The sequence below is a fragment of the Epinephelus moara genome, chromosome 3 (genome assembly GCF_006386435.1).
Source record: "Epinephelus moara isolate mb chromosome 3, YSFRI_EMoa_1.0, whole genome shotgun sequence".
Taxonomy (NCBI): domain Eukaryota; kingdom Metazoa; phylum Chordata; class Actinopteri; order Perciformes; family Serranidae; genus Epinephelus; species Epinephelus moara.
Genome location: NC_065508.1, coordinates 22996530 through 23011328, shown reverse-complemented (window position 1 = coordinate 23011328; position 14799 = coordinate 22996530). Strand labels below are relative to the sequence as shown.

At 42.0% G+C, this 14799-nt stretch overlaps 1 protein-coding gene across 1 annotated transcript; it reads right to left on the bottom strand.

The window, feature by feature from the left end:
* Positions 1-3957: 3957 nt before the first annotated feature.
* cldn2 (claudin 2) lies at positions 3958-13395 on the bottom strand. Its single transcript, XM_050038908.1, has 3 exons — positions 13190-13395; positions 10348-10990; positions 3958-6377 (listed from the first exon to the last, which is right to left on the bottom strand). The coding sequence occupies exon 3, from the start codon at positions 6367-6369 to the stop codon at positions 5548-5550; it is 822 nt and encodes a 273-aa protein (XP_049894865.1). The 5' UTR covers positions 6370-6377; positions 10348-10990; positions 13190-13395; the 3' UTR covers positions 3958-5547.
* Positions 13396-14799: the final 1404 nt, after the last annotated feature.

Sequence of the window (14799 nt, the reverse complement as noted above, 5' to 3'; positions counted from 1 at the left end):
TCCCATTTTGCTGTTTTTTTCATGCTGATTATTGAATGTTTTCCCTGATGGCATGAAAACAACAAAATGATTAAGGAGCCCCTTTTCTGTCACTGAATCCCCGGACGACAGCTGACTTAGTTTTATGGATATTCCAAATTATATAGACTGCATAACAATGAAACAACACAATATACTGTACAATTTACCCCAAAGCCGAGGAAGTTTGTGTACAATGAGTGATTATAATGAATTTTGAGCAGATTATTTCCTGTGAATTTCGCATCACAGATGAGAAATCTGGACCCTGTGGATGCACCAGTTGAGAACCACTGTCTTAAATAATAATATTAACTTTAAAAAAATGACAATTTCATTGAGTGTTCATCACAGAAATTAGAAAAATGCTGAAATATATGTTTAAATTTTTCATACACCCCTTAAAATAAAAAAAAAAACCTCGCTGCAACTCCCCATGAGGCCTTAATGGAAGTTGCCTGGTGTGAGCTGCAGGATCACAAGCTGCTGAAGCAGGAGTCAGAGATGTGGAAAGGTCTTCAAAATCCCAACATGTCAATCTCTATGATTTTTGGCAGTAACCCATTAAAGGAAGGAAGTGCATTGTTTTAGTTACAGAGCTTGTGATGTCAGAAAGGCCAAAAACCAAATCTAAAGTGTTTTAAAGTAATGACGCCACTTTGGTGACCCTCAGTGGCAGCATTTTTTTTCTTTACATTTTTTTTATCAATATATTGAGGAGGACATTTTGAGCATACTTGGAGGGAATGAGTCCCACCAAATGTATATTACAATGACTGCCGAGACTTACCTTCATTTACTGGTGGAATATTCATGTTTGGTGGCAAAGTTTAAGAATTTTTGTCACGATGATTTTTGCATCTATACCTTCATTTGAGCAGTAATCTGTTACCTTTAAGAAGAAAAAGAAGAAGAAGATATATAGATGGTGTCATATACACACAGACCCAAAATACACACACCTGCACAAACAGGACCTATACATGCATTAAATGGAGAGACGTCAGTGTGAGGTGGCTGCCCATGGACAGGTGCCCTGGGCAGCTGGGGTTTTGGTGCCATGCCCTGGGGCACTTCAGCAGTGCCCAGGGGGCGAACTGGCATCTCTACCGGTCCGGACAGGGATCTGAGCTGGCAACCCTCCTGTTCCCAAGCCAAGTCCCTATGGACTGAGCTACTGCTGCCTCAACAGGGAATGTCTTCGTGGTAAAGCAGCTGTCTTGAACTAGTATCTTGTCTACATGACTTCAGTTACTCTGAGATTTTGTCTCTGTTCTCAGATCATAAGCATTTTGTTTTGTGTGACAGTTAATGAACAACTGCAGCAGTTAAATTCTCAATGCAGTTACACTGTTGATTCTGGTTTCAGTTTTTACTTACTTGTGTTGATTATATAAACTATTGTGATACTCATCCTTTATGTGGACAATTATTTTGCAGTTTTGTAACGGTTATTAATACAAGGCCTAATATTCAACCTAATGTCACGGTCATATCCATTTACTGCAGTTACTCATGCTTCATTTGGTGTAAACGTTATTTGTCTAACCTAGTTTGTCCAAGCTGCACAGACTGTATCTGTGCCAAAAGATGCTCAGGATCATCGACTGTATGTATTTGTTGAGATTGTGTTTGTCTTTCCCACAGTTCCAGTGTGTATGTGTGTGTGTGTGTGTGTGTGTCCTTAGTCCACTTATCGCAGGTATTCTCTTGGTCAAATGTGTGTTGGTTGAACCAGTTAAGCGTCTGACCTGATTCCAGTTACCCTTTGGGCTCGACCGCCAGGGATCATGGTCTGCAGTATTTTATGATTTCCAAACAGAACTAGAGGTCTTCACTGTTCTGTAAAACTGCACCCTTACCCACAGTATCCCTCCACTATAGGCATGTTCACTAGTACTGTGCAGACTTTAAGAGATCTAACAGTAATTAAATAAATGTGGTGTCTCTAATTTATCATAAGATAACACGGGCTGCGTTGCATGTCTGTATATGGAGTGCTGCAATGCATAGTCACTGTTCCCAAGTCCTCTCAGACCCGATACAACGTTTGCACAGACCTAGGATCTGCATGTTTCAAGTGGAACCTGTGCCACATAGATGAAAGAGGAATTATCACCTAATGTACTGAGATCAGCCTTTCAGGTAAAGAATCTCAAACATGTTCCTGTTTTGTGACTCTAAAGTGACCCAGTGAAAATGTGCATTTTGGTCTCACAATCAAACTGAAACTGCAAATTGATCGGACTGAACTAGCAGCTTTGTTTGTTTAGGTTTGTTTGTGTGGATCTTCTGTTTGCCTTCAGTTCAGGGCTGTGATCTTTTCCCCATCCTGGACTGTAAACACACCGGCAGAAACTCACATCTGACACCAACACTCTATTCATTAACAACAGCTCTATCAAAGAGCCTTCATGTGCCAGTCACTGTATGTTCACACGTATAAGTTGTGTTTTAAAGATACTGAGGGCAATCATTTTGTACAATACAAACCTAAATGTCACATGCATCCTGTAAAATTCACCTAAATTCACCGAAAACCCCCGAACCAAGGCAGACCCAAAATAAACAGAGATCTGTTCTTGTTCCATTTTTAGTACATGTACATACTTGTACTTGTGCATTTGAAAGGTAACACTGAAGTTTCTGCTTCTGTCATTGAGCTGCATAAGTTTCAACACACTGAAATAAAGTTGTTTTTTTAATCTTTGCCTGAATATTTTCTTAATAAAAGGTGCAGCAGATGACTAGAACTGGGGGGTATCAGCCGGACAACACAAAGGAGCCACAACAAATAGCCTCACACAGTCCAAATTCAAAGTAACTAACAATATCACAAAAAATTAAAGATTTTCAACTTGTTTTTCTGGGGTTTTGTCCAGTCACTTTTCAGTTAAAGAGAATAAAACAATGTGCTGGATTTCTGATGACTGTATATAAAACTCTTCTAGAAAACCTTTAAAGTGAAATGAAAGAATGTGTTTTCCTCTTAAGACAACGTAGGAGTCATTTGTTTATCATTTCTGTACATTTATAACAGCCTATGATGACAATGAGGGGTTAAAAAACGGCTGTGGAAATTTGGAGTGTCATTGACTACAAAACCCATGAGCCTCGGGTGAGGTGGGCCAATCGCTGACTCTTTAAATACCTCAAAAATACAGGAGATGGGTTGCCTCAGCTCAAGCCCTGGTTGGCTATGGAGGCCATTAACAGCATTGGAAGCGCCTATTGGCTCAAGTGAGGTGTCAATAAAAAGGTCAGGAGTTTGCCTCCATTTTGAGATCCCCTGGTTGCTTTTTTCGTGCGGTTCGTGGCAATCTATGAATGTAATAATGTGTTTAGACAAAATATTTCACTAGATTTAGATCATCTGGACTATTGCCAGTGTACGAGAAATGAAATGGGAGCTGTGTAAACTGTGATTCAGTCTGGATAACATGGATCTGTGGATTATAATAGCGTTCATAGGTGAGTTGTAACTGAGTGTGTAACTGTTCTAAAGCATCACTTTAGAACGATATATGAGTAAACCACTTAAACAACAACAAATACAGAAGTTGTTTACATATCATAATGATCAAAATCACTTAAGAAGGGGCTGTCGGATTAGTGGTATTTAAAGAAAAGACTTTCTATTTTTTTCTGATATTCCTGCAGCTATCTCACCAAATTGTAATTTATATAAATGTCTGTCTGCAGTTTCTCTGTTGCCTTTCTACATTGTATTTTGGGGACAATAGTGTCTATCAATACCACACTCAAAAATCATCAGTTTGATACTTTGCAAGTGTGAAAAACTACATGTAGTATACGGTGCATAAATTGGCTATTCTCTGTTCTACTCTTAATTATGGGGCTCACTTTTTAATGCAGCTACCTACATACATAAGCATTCATGGTGTGCCATAGTGTTCTGGGGGACAAAAATTCAACAAATGACAATAACAAAAGTTATCATTTATTTCCAATTAAAAATGTGATTTTGTGGTGCGTTGTTGACAAAAGTTGTTTTATGTTCTGTAAATACATCCCTGATAATCAGCAGAAAACATCAGCCATGCCACAATAATTTCAGTTTTTGGCGATGTATTCAACATAGTGACGCACGTTTTGCGCCATGAGTCCGTATGAATGTGTACGCAGGTGCATACTGTAGATCCTCAGACTGGTAAAAACAAACAAACAAAAAAGGTTTTTTTTTATAAAAAAACAAAGGTGATCCTCAAACTTCTGATAATATGTATAAATAAATGCCCAAGACACGCTCAGCAAACATTATTCATATTTCAGACTGCAACCCAAATACATGTAACATGTTCACACTATGATAATAAGGCACAATATTAATTTATATAAAAACAGCATTAAAATGTTTGATTCTGGATTGTAATCAGGGAGACAATTATATTTTGATTTGCTTGCACTAAATGTAGGAAGTCCAGTGTCTGAGTTTCAGGTGATACAGTACTGTGAGAAGTGTATAGAAATATCAGGGTTAGGTCAACACTGGACTGTCCAAAATAATGACAACAAAAATCAGCTGAGAGTCAAAATGTTTCTAGGATGTTACTGACACATTTAAATCGTCCAAAAATCTATGAGACCAAATCATCAGTTTATGATATGTTTCCGTTTGCTTTCACACACCAGTATTAAAGCTGATTTGTTATTTATATTTTCTTAAAACAGTCAATTCCTGCATGTAATATGCAGCACAAACAACCTATGTATTTGTTGGCTCGACATATAGAAAAAACAGCAGATTTCTGTGATGTAATATGTAAATATTCTTCTAAATGCATATAAGCGCAGAACTGTATCCCTCCATTTAAAACTTTTTTGTACTTTGTCAACAGGCACCATGTGGCACCAAACCATTAGTCATGGATTTTTGATTTAAAAACTTTTGAAAATGGGAATATGTGGCACTGACGCGGTGAACTCCCCCAAATGTGTTTCATTTTTCACAAATGTTGCTGAAGCATTGTCAATCATCATTATCACAGACGGAGCCATCCATGCTTCATAAAAATGATAAAAGACGATCAAAGGGTCGTTTAATCTTCTCAACACATCTGTGTATATGTGTGTAGTTTTAACTTTATGTGACTTCTCTGCATAACAGATGAGTTGCTGTCAGGGTGATGGAAATGTGCAACATCCTACAGGACAATCAAACATTTACAAAGAAAAGACGGTGAAATAGTTGCAGTCTAAACGTGTTTTTTGGTTGTCATAGTCTGCATTTGAAACTGTCCTCCAATGAAATGTCACAATTCCACTTTATTCAACAACCTTTTGAAAAAAGCTTACAAAAAGGACCGACCACAGATTGCAGAGAGGCCGTCAGACACACTCTGACAAGCCAGGTTCTGGACTTGTTTGCATGTTGTGTATTTAATTTGTCCCGTTGCTCCGTAGAGCATATAGTGACAACATTCGAGTAAATACACTACATAAATATATGTAATTAAAGGAAAGTTAACAGCAGGCCACGTTTAAAGGTGTGATGGAGTGACAGTGACCTCAGACGTATCCTGTGATGTCATATCCTGCCGCAGTAGGTTTCTTGGCTCCCTGGACTCCATGTACACTGGACTGGGAGCTGTGACTGGTATTGCGGACCAGCGTCTGCCCCCTGCTGGCTGCGTTGATGCCCCCCACCTGCATGGTGGGGTTGTGGTAGGTCTGAGAGGTTGTCCGTACCCCTGTGCCCGGCACGCCACCTCCCATTGGATATGGATACCCTCCGCCGTGCCGTCTCCCGCGGCCGCCATTCTGCTCATCGCAGCATGACACACACAGCATCCCTCCACCTAGCATGGTGATGAGCGCAGAGGCCAGACCAACATACAGACACTCCCCCAGCTCAAACTTCATGCTGGTAGGTACGGTGGGTCGGTAGAAGGTCTGGACCACCTCATGTGTGGTCCACGCCACTGGTATGAGTGACAGGAAGCCTGCCGCAAGGAATAAGCCACCGCTTGTGCCTGCTACACGACTCTTAACTGTTCCTGAGCCCTCCAAGCACAGAGTGCACTGCATTCCCAGGGCCGCCAAGGCAATGGCGAGGACAGACAGCACAACTGAGATGATCATGAGAGCCCGAGAGGCCTGCAGGTCGGAGGGCAGGGCCAGCATGGAGTTGTAGGTCTCACACTGGAAGGCCCCAGTGCTCTGGTAGACGCACTCCATCCACAGGCCCCTCATGTTGGCTACGGCGGTGACAATGTTGGAGCCGATGTGGGCGGAAATCTGCCAGTATGGTAGCACTGTGGCGACCAGGGTGCCCAGCATCCCAAACAGGCCCATGAAGAAGCCCATCAGCTCCAGAGCTGCTGACGCCATGGCAACAACTGTGATAGAGGAGACCCAAAAACAAACACAGAAAGGAGATGAATAAACAGACGCAATGAGATCAGCTCCTGTGGAACCAACAAACAATAATTTGTCTGTAGCAGATGTGTTCATGTCATATTGCTGTTTCTGTGACTTCCAGAGTTTCAACATCCAAGTCATGACTAGACAAACAAATATAGATGCCTATCGTCAGCCAAAGTCAGTCCTTCAGGGCAATTAAACCCAAATTTAATATTGTCAATCCTCAGTATTTTTAACCTGCAACTATATTTTCTCTTGAGACGTCCCGTGACCCGAACACTTGGATACTATACAAATGTGTTTCTCTTCTATTCCTACCATCCATTGAGTGTGATATAAATGTGGCATTAGTAAATTACGACAAATTAAATGTCAGGTGAGTTGTCACCCACTTAATGGGATACTAAATTTACATTTCCACAGAGAGTGGGAAGTTTACATCAAGCCATGTTCAATTTTTTGGACAGGGCGCCATCTGTAAGAATGGTGTATGATGGTCATGCAATAGTATTTGGACAAACCCTTCCCTGTAAACAACATAGATCCATATGACTTGGCAGTCCAAGGCTTGATTACAGACTCCATTATACTACCTCCACTTAACCAAACAATGTAAAGCATGGCACTTCAACAGGGCGCCTGCGACCCTTAGTTAGCATCACACTGGTTCCTGTGTCAAAAAGCCTATGGGATTTTTCCATTGGATTTTGGATTATTACCAAAAAATGAGCTCTGTGGCAAACAAACGTTTATGGTTGCCTACTTACACGTCTCGTTCAGCAAGATAATCTTCACAAATATGCACCACTGTTGTGATTATTGAAGCCTAAATGCAATCGCCAGAGGTAAAAAGCTAATGTTAAACAATATAAACAAACTGCACTACAGTTGCATGATTTAATATCACCATCACAAGACGGCAAAGCCATGTTTGGCGTGGCTTGGCATAATGACGTTCTGTAAGCTAATTTAGCAACTTGTTAGCGACAGCCTTTTTTAAGACACATATAAGCTTCAAAATTCAACAGAGGGGTGTTTGTAGAACAAAACCTGAAAGTCTTTTAAGCTTGTGTTAATCACAGGTATTGAACCACAAAACCATTCAAAAACTCATTGCCTTCAAGACCAGGGGCCGGTTGCACCAACTGGTCTTTACTACGCCTGGTCGTAACTCCTAAGACGGTCTTTGTTAAGACCAGTCTTAAGGAGTGGACTTACGCCGGTTGCACCAACTGGTCTTTACTACGCCTGGTCTTAACTCCTAAGACGGTCTTTGTTAAGACCAGTCTTAAGGAGTGGACTTACGCCGGTTGTACCAACAGGGCTTACGCCTGGTCTACGCTGGTTTTAGCTGTGCACGTCCATGTGAATGCCCCCGGAATGCCCCACGCGGCCTGCCTAGAGGAGCGCGGTGACGTTAAATGACGCGCCACTGAATGACTCCGCGTGCTTGACAGATGACAATTGACAGTTGACAGCCCCTCTCATCTGTGTTGACAGTTTATTTACAGTTTAAGATTTGAAGAAAACATGAAGGATCAACGAAAAACTTTACCGACACTGAAATGAGAAAATGAATCAAGCTGTACAGCGAGCACAGGGACGTATCACAAATAAGAAAATACAGTCGGTATGGGCAGAGATAACGGGGCACATCAGTACGTGTTCAGACTCTGGCTGCCTTCATACAGAGGCTGACATGAGGAAGAAGTGAAAAGATCTCCTCAACAAGGCAAAAAAATACATCTCCTCCAAAAAAAATCATCCAACTGGCGGGGGTCCTCCCCAAAAACCTCAATTTACAGTGACATCATTGTTGACGTATTTGGGGAGGATTCCCCTGCCTGGTGGGAAGGCTGGTGGTAGTGCTGCGTTGCAGCCCAACACAAACTGTAAATCCGGTGACAGCTCTTCAATAAGTTCAAACAGATCTCTCCTACCGAATTGAAACCTCTCAATCAGCTCCTCGTCATTATATAGGCTATGTCCAATTGCTTCTGTCCCTAATTACCCTCTCCCGTCTAAATGCCCGCTCGTATACAGACGGTGGATGAGACGTGCCATAATCAAGTTGCGCTCTCTGCGCTCTAGAGCGCATGAGCGCAGCTTGATAATGACCTTACACCTGCTCTTGACTAGGTGTAAGATTTACGCCCGGTCTTAGTGAGAAGAAGGCTTAAGCCCTGTTGGTGCAACCGGCGTAACTATTAGGTCGGACTTAGAACGCCAAGTTACGACCGACTTAGCTTAAGACCAGGCTTAAGACCAGTTGGTGCAACCGGCCCCTGGGAACTGTGAGTGGTAAAATGCTAACTCATTTCCAGGTTTTAGCACTCATTCTTAGGGCACTCTGTTGTTTGCTAATTTAACTGAACTTTTTTTTCTTTAAAAAATACACATAAACACAAATCCAACAAATTATTAGCAAAGATAAATTAACCTATTCATAAAAAACAAATGTAAGTACGGTACACAACATTAACGATAGGCTAACTATTTTGAATCCTTGTGCAATCATGTTAGCTAGCTAACGCTAAATCACTATGTGGTGCTTATAGCAGCCACAATGAATGTGCAGAGGGGGAGGCTAACGCACCTAGCCATGCTACAGCTGCTGCTAACTTAGTAGCTACAGATAAGCTAACCTGAACAAGCGACTGGTTTTTGGCTTTGGTAGCTCGCTAACTGTAAGCTGGGCTAATTTAGTAGCTGCTGTTTCAACAAACGCAAAATTTGTATGTAGAATTTATTATTAATACTTAGCAAAGAAACTAAATAAAAATTTGATCACAAAAAAAAACTAACTTGATATTGTATGTTAGTTTCTATGTGTTTATACACGTTTGTCAAGCATTTACCAATTTATGTGATCATTTTATTAAGGATCAACATTTCATGTTGATAATATGCTATGGTCTTCCTTTTATGAAAAAGTGAGCGTATCACCTCAAATTTACTACTACATGTACGGGAAAAAATGTGTATTTTGGACTTGGGGGTGAACTATTACACAGTCAAATTACTTTTAGCATAATCTAATTGATAACTGTATCGGCTTGTTGACGACCAAAATCACATACAAACAGCATAACATATATAGCTCCTTTTAAATGAGCTGAATCAGCTGTATTGGTGTTGATATGAAATCTTAACTGCCGGCAAAGGTGGTGCTTAGTCACATCCAAATTATAACCAGTGGCTATTTTGCCTCTGGTTTGTTGATACTTTAAAAAGAGCCAAGAGGGAGAAACTATAGCCGTAAGTAATCCCTGTTATCTCTGACTCAAAATTACTATTTACAACCAGGGCGTTAATGTGAAAGGTCTTTACATGGCTGCTCATAATTACAGTGTGGAAGACATGACGTTACGGCGGCTTTACCTGCATCTGGAAAAGTCCAGACATCAGGTACGGACTGAGTTAACTTTAAGCTAAAGCAATCTCAACAAACAGTGATACGACAACTACATGTTTCAAATCAAATCCAATACTACTCATAAAGAAGATAAATTAGCATCAACACATCATGAAAAACTGACTGGTTAAATCAATCACTACTGCAACGATGAAACATAGATTGCTTGTCATTTAACAGCCTTCATTTGCTCAGTCATATCAGTTACTGGTTCGCTTAAGATGTGTTTGGTGTAAGAATATTTTGTTTTTCTGATTTGCTCCCCAAATTATGCTTTGTTTGGGACCGATACAGCTGCAGCAGATGATTTGGCTCTTTTGAAACTCTGCTAGTAGTCTCATATTAATTAGAAAACTCAAGTGCTGTTTGCCAGATATCATTTAAATAGGAATATTTCAAGCCAATACATCCATCTCTCTAATGATATAACTGTATTAATTCAAAGTTTAAGTCCTTGTGTCGCCTGAGAATACAGTATTATACACCACACACACACATACACACACTCACAGTCCACTTTCATGCATTACCTGAGAGTGCCGCAGATTATGGAAGAGCCAGACCCTGGACGAGTTGAAGATTTGATTATGTTCTTTCGCTGCAGGAGCTGAAGTTGCAGCTGGAGCAGAGGATGAGGAGGTAGAGGATAAAGACACAGCAGAGCCTGCAGCCTGTACAGATTGTATTCACCACTGCTGGTAATTCTGTTGAACCTGCCCCTGCTTCTCCAGTAGTCTGTTTCTCCAGCTGTATCAGACTCTGACTGCTTCCTCAGACCTTGACATAGTCGCAGCTGTTGTGCCGCTGCTGTACTTCTAATGAGCACTTACTCTGCTGGCTGCATTGGACCAAGGGAGCCAAAAAAGACTTTTGTAATATCCTTTGAATTGGAAATACGACTGTTAAAAAAGACTTTCCTCTTAAACCAGCAATAATGCAGGACAACAGATGGTGTTAAGTGTCCTCCTGAACATTGTCTCTCTGTCACTGTCTCTTGTCTCTGATCTCTGTCCCTCATCCAGACCTTCACCTCCTGTCATGTACACAGACACAGTGAAACCACTGACAATAACACACATACATCAGCACTGCCAGCCAGGTTAATCATTCTCTCATCGGTCATTTCTCCAAAACAGGTGGCACACTATCGGCAGCAGCTCGCTCAGCAGACCCCTGTAAGAGAATGAATATTTCACGATGTCAGTTCTCTGAGTGAAAAATGTTTAATTCAGCAAAAGATTTAAGTGCCATATTACTTTAATGAAAAGAATTTATAAAAATAGTTATCCTTTCATGTCCCTGTTCAGTCTGCAGAAATCCCAAAAACTGCTCATGAGCATTTTTTGTGTTTTTTAATTAAAGTTGGAATAAACCAGCCCAAAGCAAGAAAAACAGGGAGTGATTATAATGCTTTTGAAATAATTAGTTTTTATCCTAATTTAATTTTTTTTGTTTTATTTTACACCTTTAATTTTGGGTTTCTCAGCAGAGACGTTTCCCTCTGTGTGACGCGTGATGGTAAAGACAGACAGTCGACATAAAGACGTAAACAATGTGTTTCCATTTGTTGTTGCCTTCCTTGCTCCCTCCTTCCTTCCTTCCTATGTTGCTCCCTTCTCTCTTATTCCCTAATTCGTTCAGTCAGTGAATTTATGATTTTGTTCATACTCAGAGACAGAATAAGTCCCCGATCACACAGAAAGTGTTTTAGCAGCTGGAGGCGCCTTTTTGTAATTGTTTTTAATGAGAATTCAGCTTTTTGCTATCGTGTTTTGGTCATAGATCCGTCATGAAAGGTACCCTGGGTGCGTTGGTTGTTGACATTCTGGGACACCGTCAAGTTCTGCCTGTTACATGCGTTGTCTTCTTTCAAAATACGCTTCTGTTTTCACAGGAAATTTACCATTTACATACAGTCTCTTTCAAAATAAATGCACTGCGTCGGTACAACACCACAAATTGATGGGTTTTTTTTTTCTCCAACAACTAGAGCACAAGGTTGGGTTTAGGCAACAAAAGCAGGTAGTTGGGTTTAGGCAACAAAAGCAGGTAGTTGGGTTTAGGCAAAAAAGAACAGGGTTTGGCTTTAGAATCTTACGGGATGCAAATACCAGCCCCCCTGGTNTTTACCATTTACATACAGTCTCTTTCAAAATAAATGCACTGCTTCGGTACAACACCACAAATTGATGGGGTTTTTTTTCTCCAACAACTAGAGCACAAGGTTGGATTTAGGCAACAAAAGCAGGTAGTTGGGTTTAGGCAAAAAAGAACAGGGTTTGGCTTTAGAATCTTACGGGATGCAAATACCAGCCCCCCTGGTGAAAGTTGGTGATTGCTGGACCCATTCACCAGCGCTCTCACCTGCCCTACTTGGACTTTCGGCGCCTTAACTTTTGTACTTGTTCTGCCGCATTTCCCCCTGATGCCGCCGAGCGCTGTTAAACTTGAATGGCAACCAGCCATGTATCATGCTGACGTTAAAGGACAGCTTTTTTTCGTCAGACACCGGATTTCAACCCGGAGCGAGACCGGGTTGTGCAACACACCTCATGTTTCAGCACTCAAGTCGCCTGGCATTTTCTGAACTCCTCGAGTTGAATAAACTTCAACTCAGAGCGGAAAAGTGCCCCATTGTCCAATCGGATGTTTTGAGAGGCGGGCCTTCTGTGGTGGTCATAACAACAAGTTTACAGTTGGTAAACAATGGAAGAGAAACTGGTGGTAGCAGTTGCTGGATACTCAGAGCTATACTGATGATAGACATCAGGTTGTCAAACTGCTGTCAAGTCGTCCTAAAATATGCCTGGAAACAGCCATCTTTGAGGAGAAGCCCCTGGACCAACTAGTGGTACTCCCCATGACCCACCCTCTTTTTTAGGGTCTCACTACTAGCTACTAGCTACTAGCTGCTAGCTACTAGCTACTGATTACTGTGAAATCAGTGAACAAAAAATTGGTTACACAGGAAGGTTAGTGTGAGGATGCAATGGGCAAATTGCTTTCTGTGTGATCAGGCCTCAGGGATTAGAGGCGGAACATTTACTTATTTTTATTATTTTATCTTTGACTTTTTTGATGCATCATTTAAATGCAAACTTATTTCATCAGTTTGTACTAGTTTTCTTAAATTCATCACTGTTATCATACCTGAGTATTATTAAACACACACAGTAAATGTCTACATTTCTTTTCGGCACATTTCAGACTCCATACAAAAACCTGCCGTAACACATTGTGAATTTACTGCTCATTAAAGCTGACGCCAAACTTGGCAGCCTCCTGTGCGTCACCATCCATCAACTGTTTCTTGGGTTGTTGCTGATGCCGAGAGCCACAAAAACATCAATCATAACAACAAATAATACATACCATGTCAGTGTGTCTCCAGATATGCCCTTCCTCGTCGGTCAGCAGCAGTGTCATCTGACCTGTTTACATGTGCCATTAGTGTCTGTACTGGTGTCAGTGGTTACAGTTGCCCAGTTTGTTGCTGATCCCCATCCTGAAGCTCGAGCCTTTGGTTCCTAATCCCTCCAACCGGCCCTCACATTGCAGCAGCAGCATCATAATGGGATTAGCGTGTAATCCAGTCACTTCCCCTACGAAAGCAGAATGAGAGGGCAACGTCCACACACTCAGAAACACTGAGCCATTATTATAGACCACAGAGGGGCATTATCTGGACACACTGCATACTAATGAGGCAGCTCAGGTCGGCCTGTGCCTCTGTGTTGTGCTGCTGAGACTGACTGGTGGGTCAATGAGAGGAACACAGGATATAATGCTAACTAAACATGAACATCATCACAAACTTTTAGTGGTGTAACTTTGTAGAGTACTGTAATTATTAAACATGTCATTCTAAGTCAATGGCATTGATCTGCTGCTATAACAGCCTCCACTCTTCTGGGAAGGCTTACGACAAGATTTCCCAACCTGCTTGCGGGGATTTGCTCCCATTCAGTCACAAGAACATGAGTGAAGTCATGCACTGATGCTGGGTGATCGGGTCCGTCTTGCAGTCAGTGTGTCAGTTCTTCCAAAAGATGCTGGATGTTGGTCAGGTCAGGGCAGGGGCATTGTTAGGATATGAGGACACTGGGAGCTTAGCCTGGACCTCTGCAGAGGGGTCTGGGGGGAATTCAAGTATCTCGGGGTCTTGTTCATGCGTGAGGGTAGAATGGAGTGTGAGATGGATTGCGGTTTGGTGCGGCTTCTGCAGTGTTGCAGGTGCTGTGCCAGACCATTGTGGTGAAGAGGGAGCTGAGCCGGAAGGCAAAGCTTTGGATTTACTGGTCCATCTACGTCCCAACCCTCACCTATGGTCATGAGCTCTGGGTAGTGACCGAAAGAATGAGATTGTGGATACAAGCGGCCGAAATGCGCTTCCTCCGTGGGGTGGCTGGGCTCAGCCTTAGAGATAGAGGGAGGAGCTCGGACATCCGGAGGGAGCTCAGAGTAGAGCCGCTGCTCCTTCGAAACGTCGAAAGAGGTCAGTTGAGGTGGTTTGGGCATCTGATCAGGATCCTCCTGGGCACCTCCTGTTAGAGGTGTTTCAGGCACGTCCCACTGGTAGGAGGCCCCGGGGCAGACCCAGAGCACGCTGGAGGGATTACATATCTCTTCTGGCCTAGGCTTGGGGTCCCCCAGGAGGAGCTGGAAAGTGTTGCTGGGGAGAGGGACGTCTGGGGCGCTTTGCTTGGCTTGCTGCCCCTGTGACCCGGCCCCGGATAAGTGGATGAAAATGGATGGATGGATAGATTAATTATGAACTGCGAAAGTAAAAATGTTAGCAGTTGTTAGTAATTAGTACTGAGTAGAAACAGAATACTTTGAAACTGCTATCATTACAATTTAGAGAATATTTTGAGGTAGTTGTGGGTGATTAATGCACTGTAATGCACTTTTTGCTGGAGTGACAAAGCAGACATTAAAAAGCCCCAGCTTATTCAGAATGCAGCAGCCATGGTTTTAACAAA

What these genes read in the sequence shown, in the direction of transcription:
- cldn2 (XM_050038908.1), bottom strand. Translation starts at nt 6,369, where the DNA reads ATGGCGTCAGCAGCTCTGGAGCTGATGGGCTTCTTCATGGGCCTGTTT.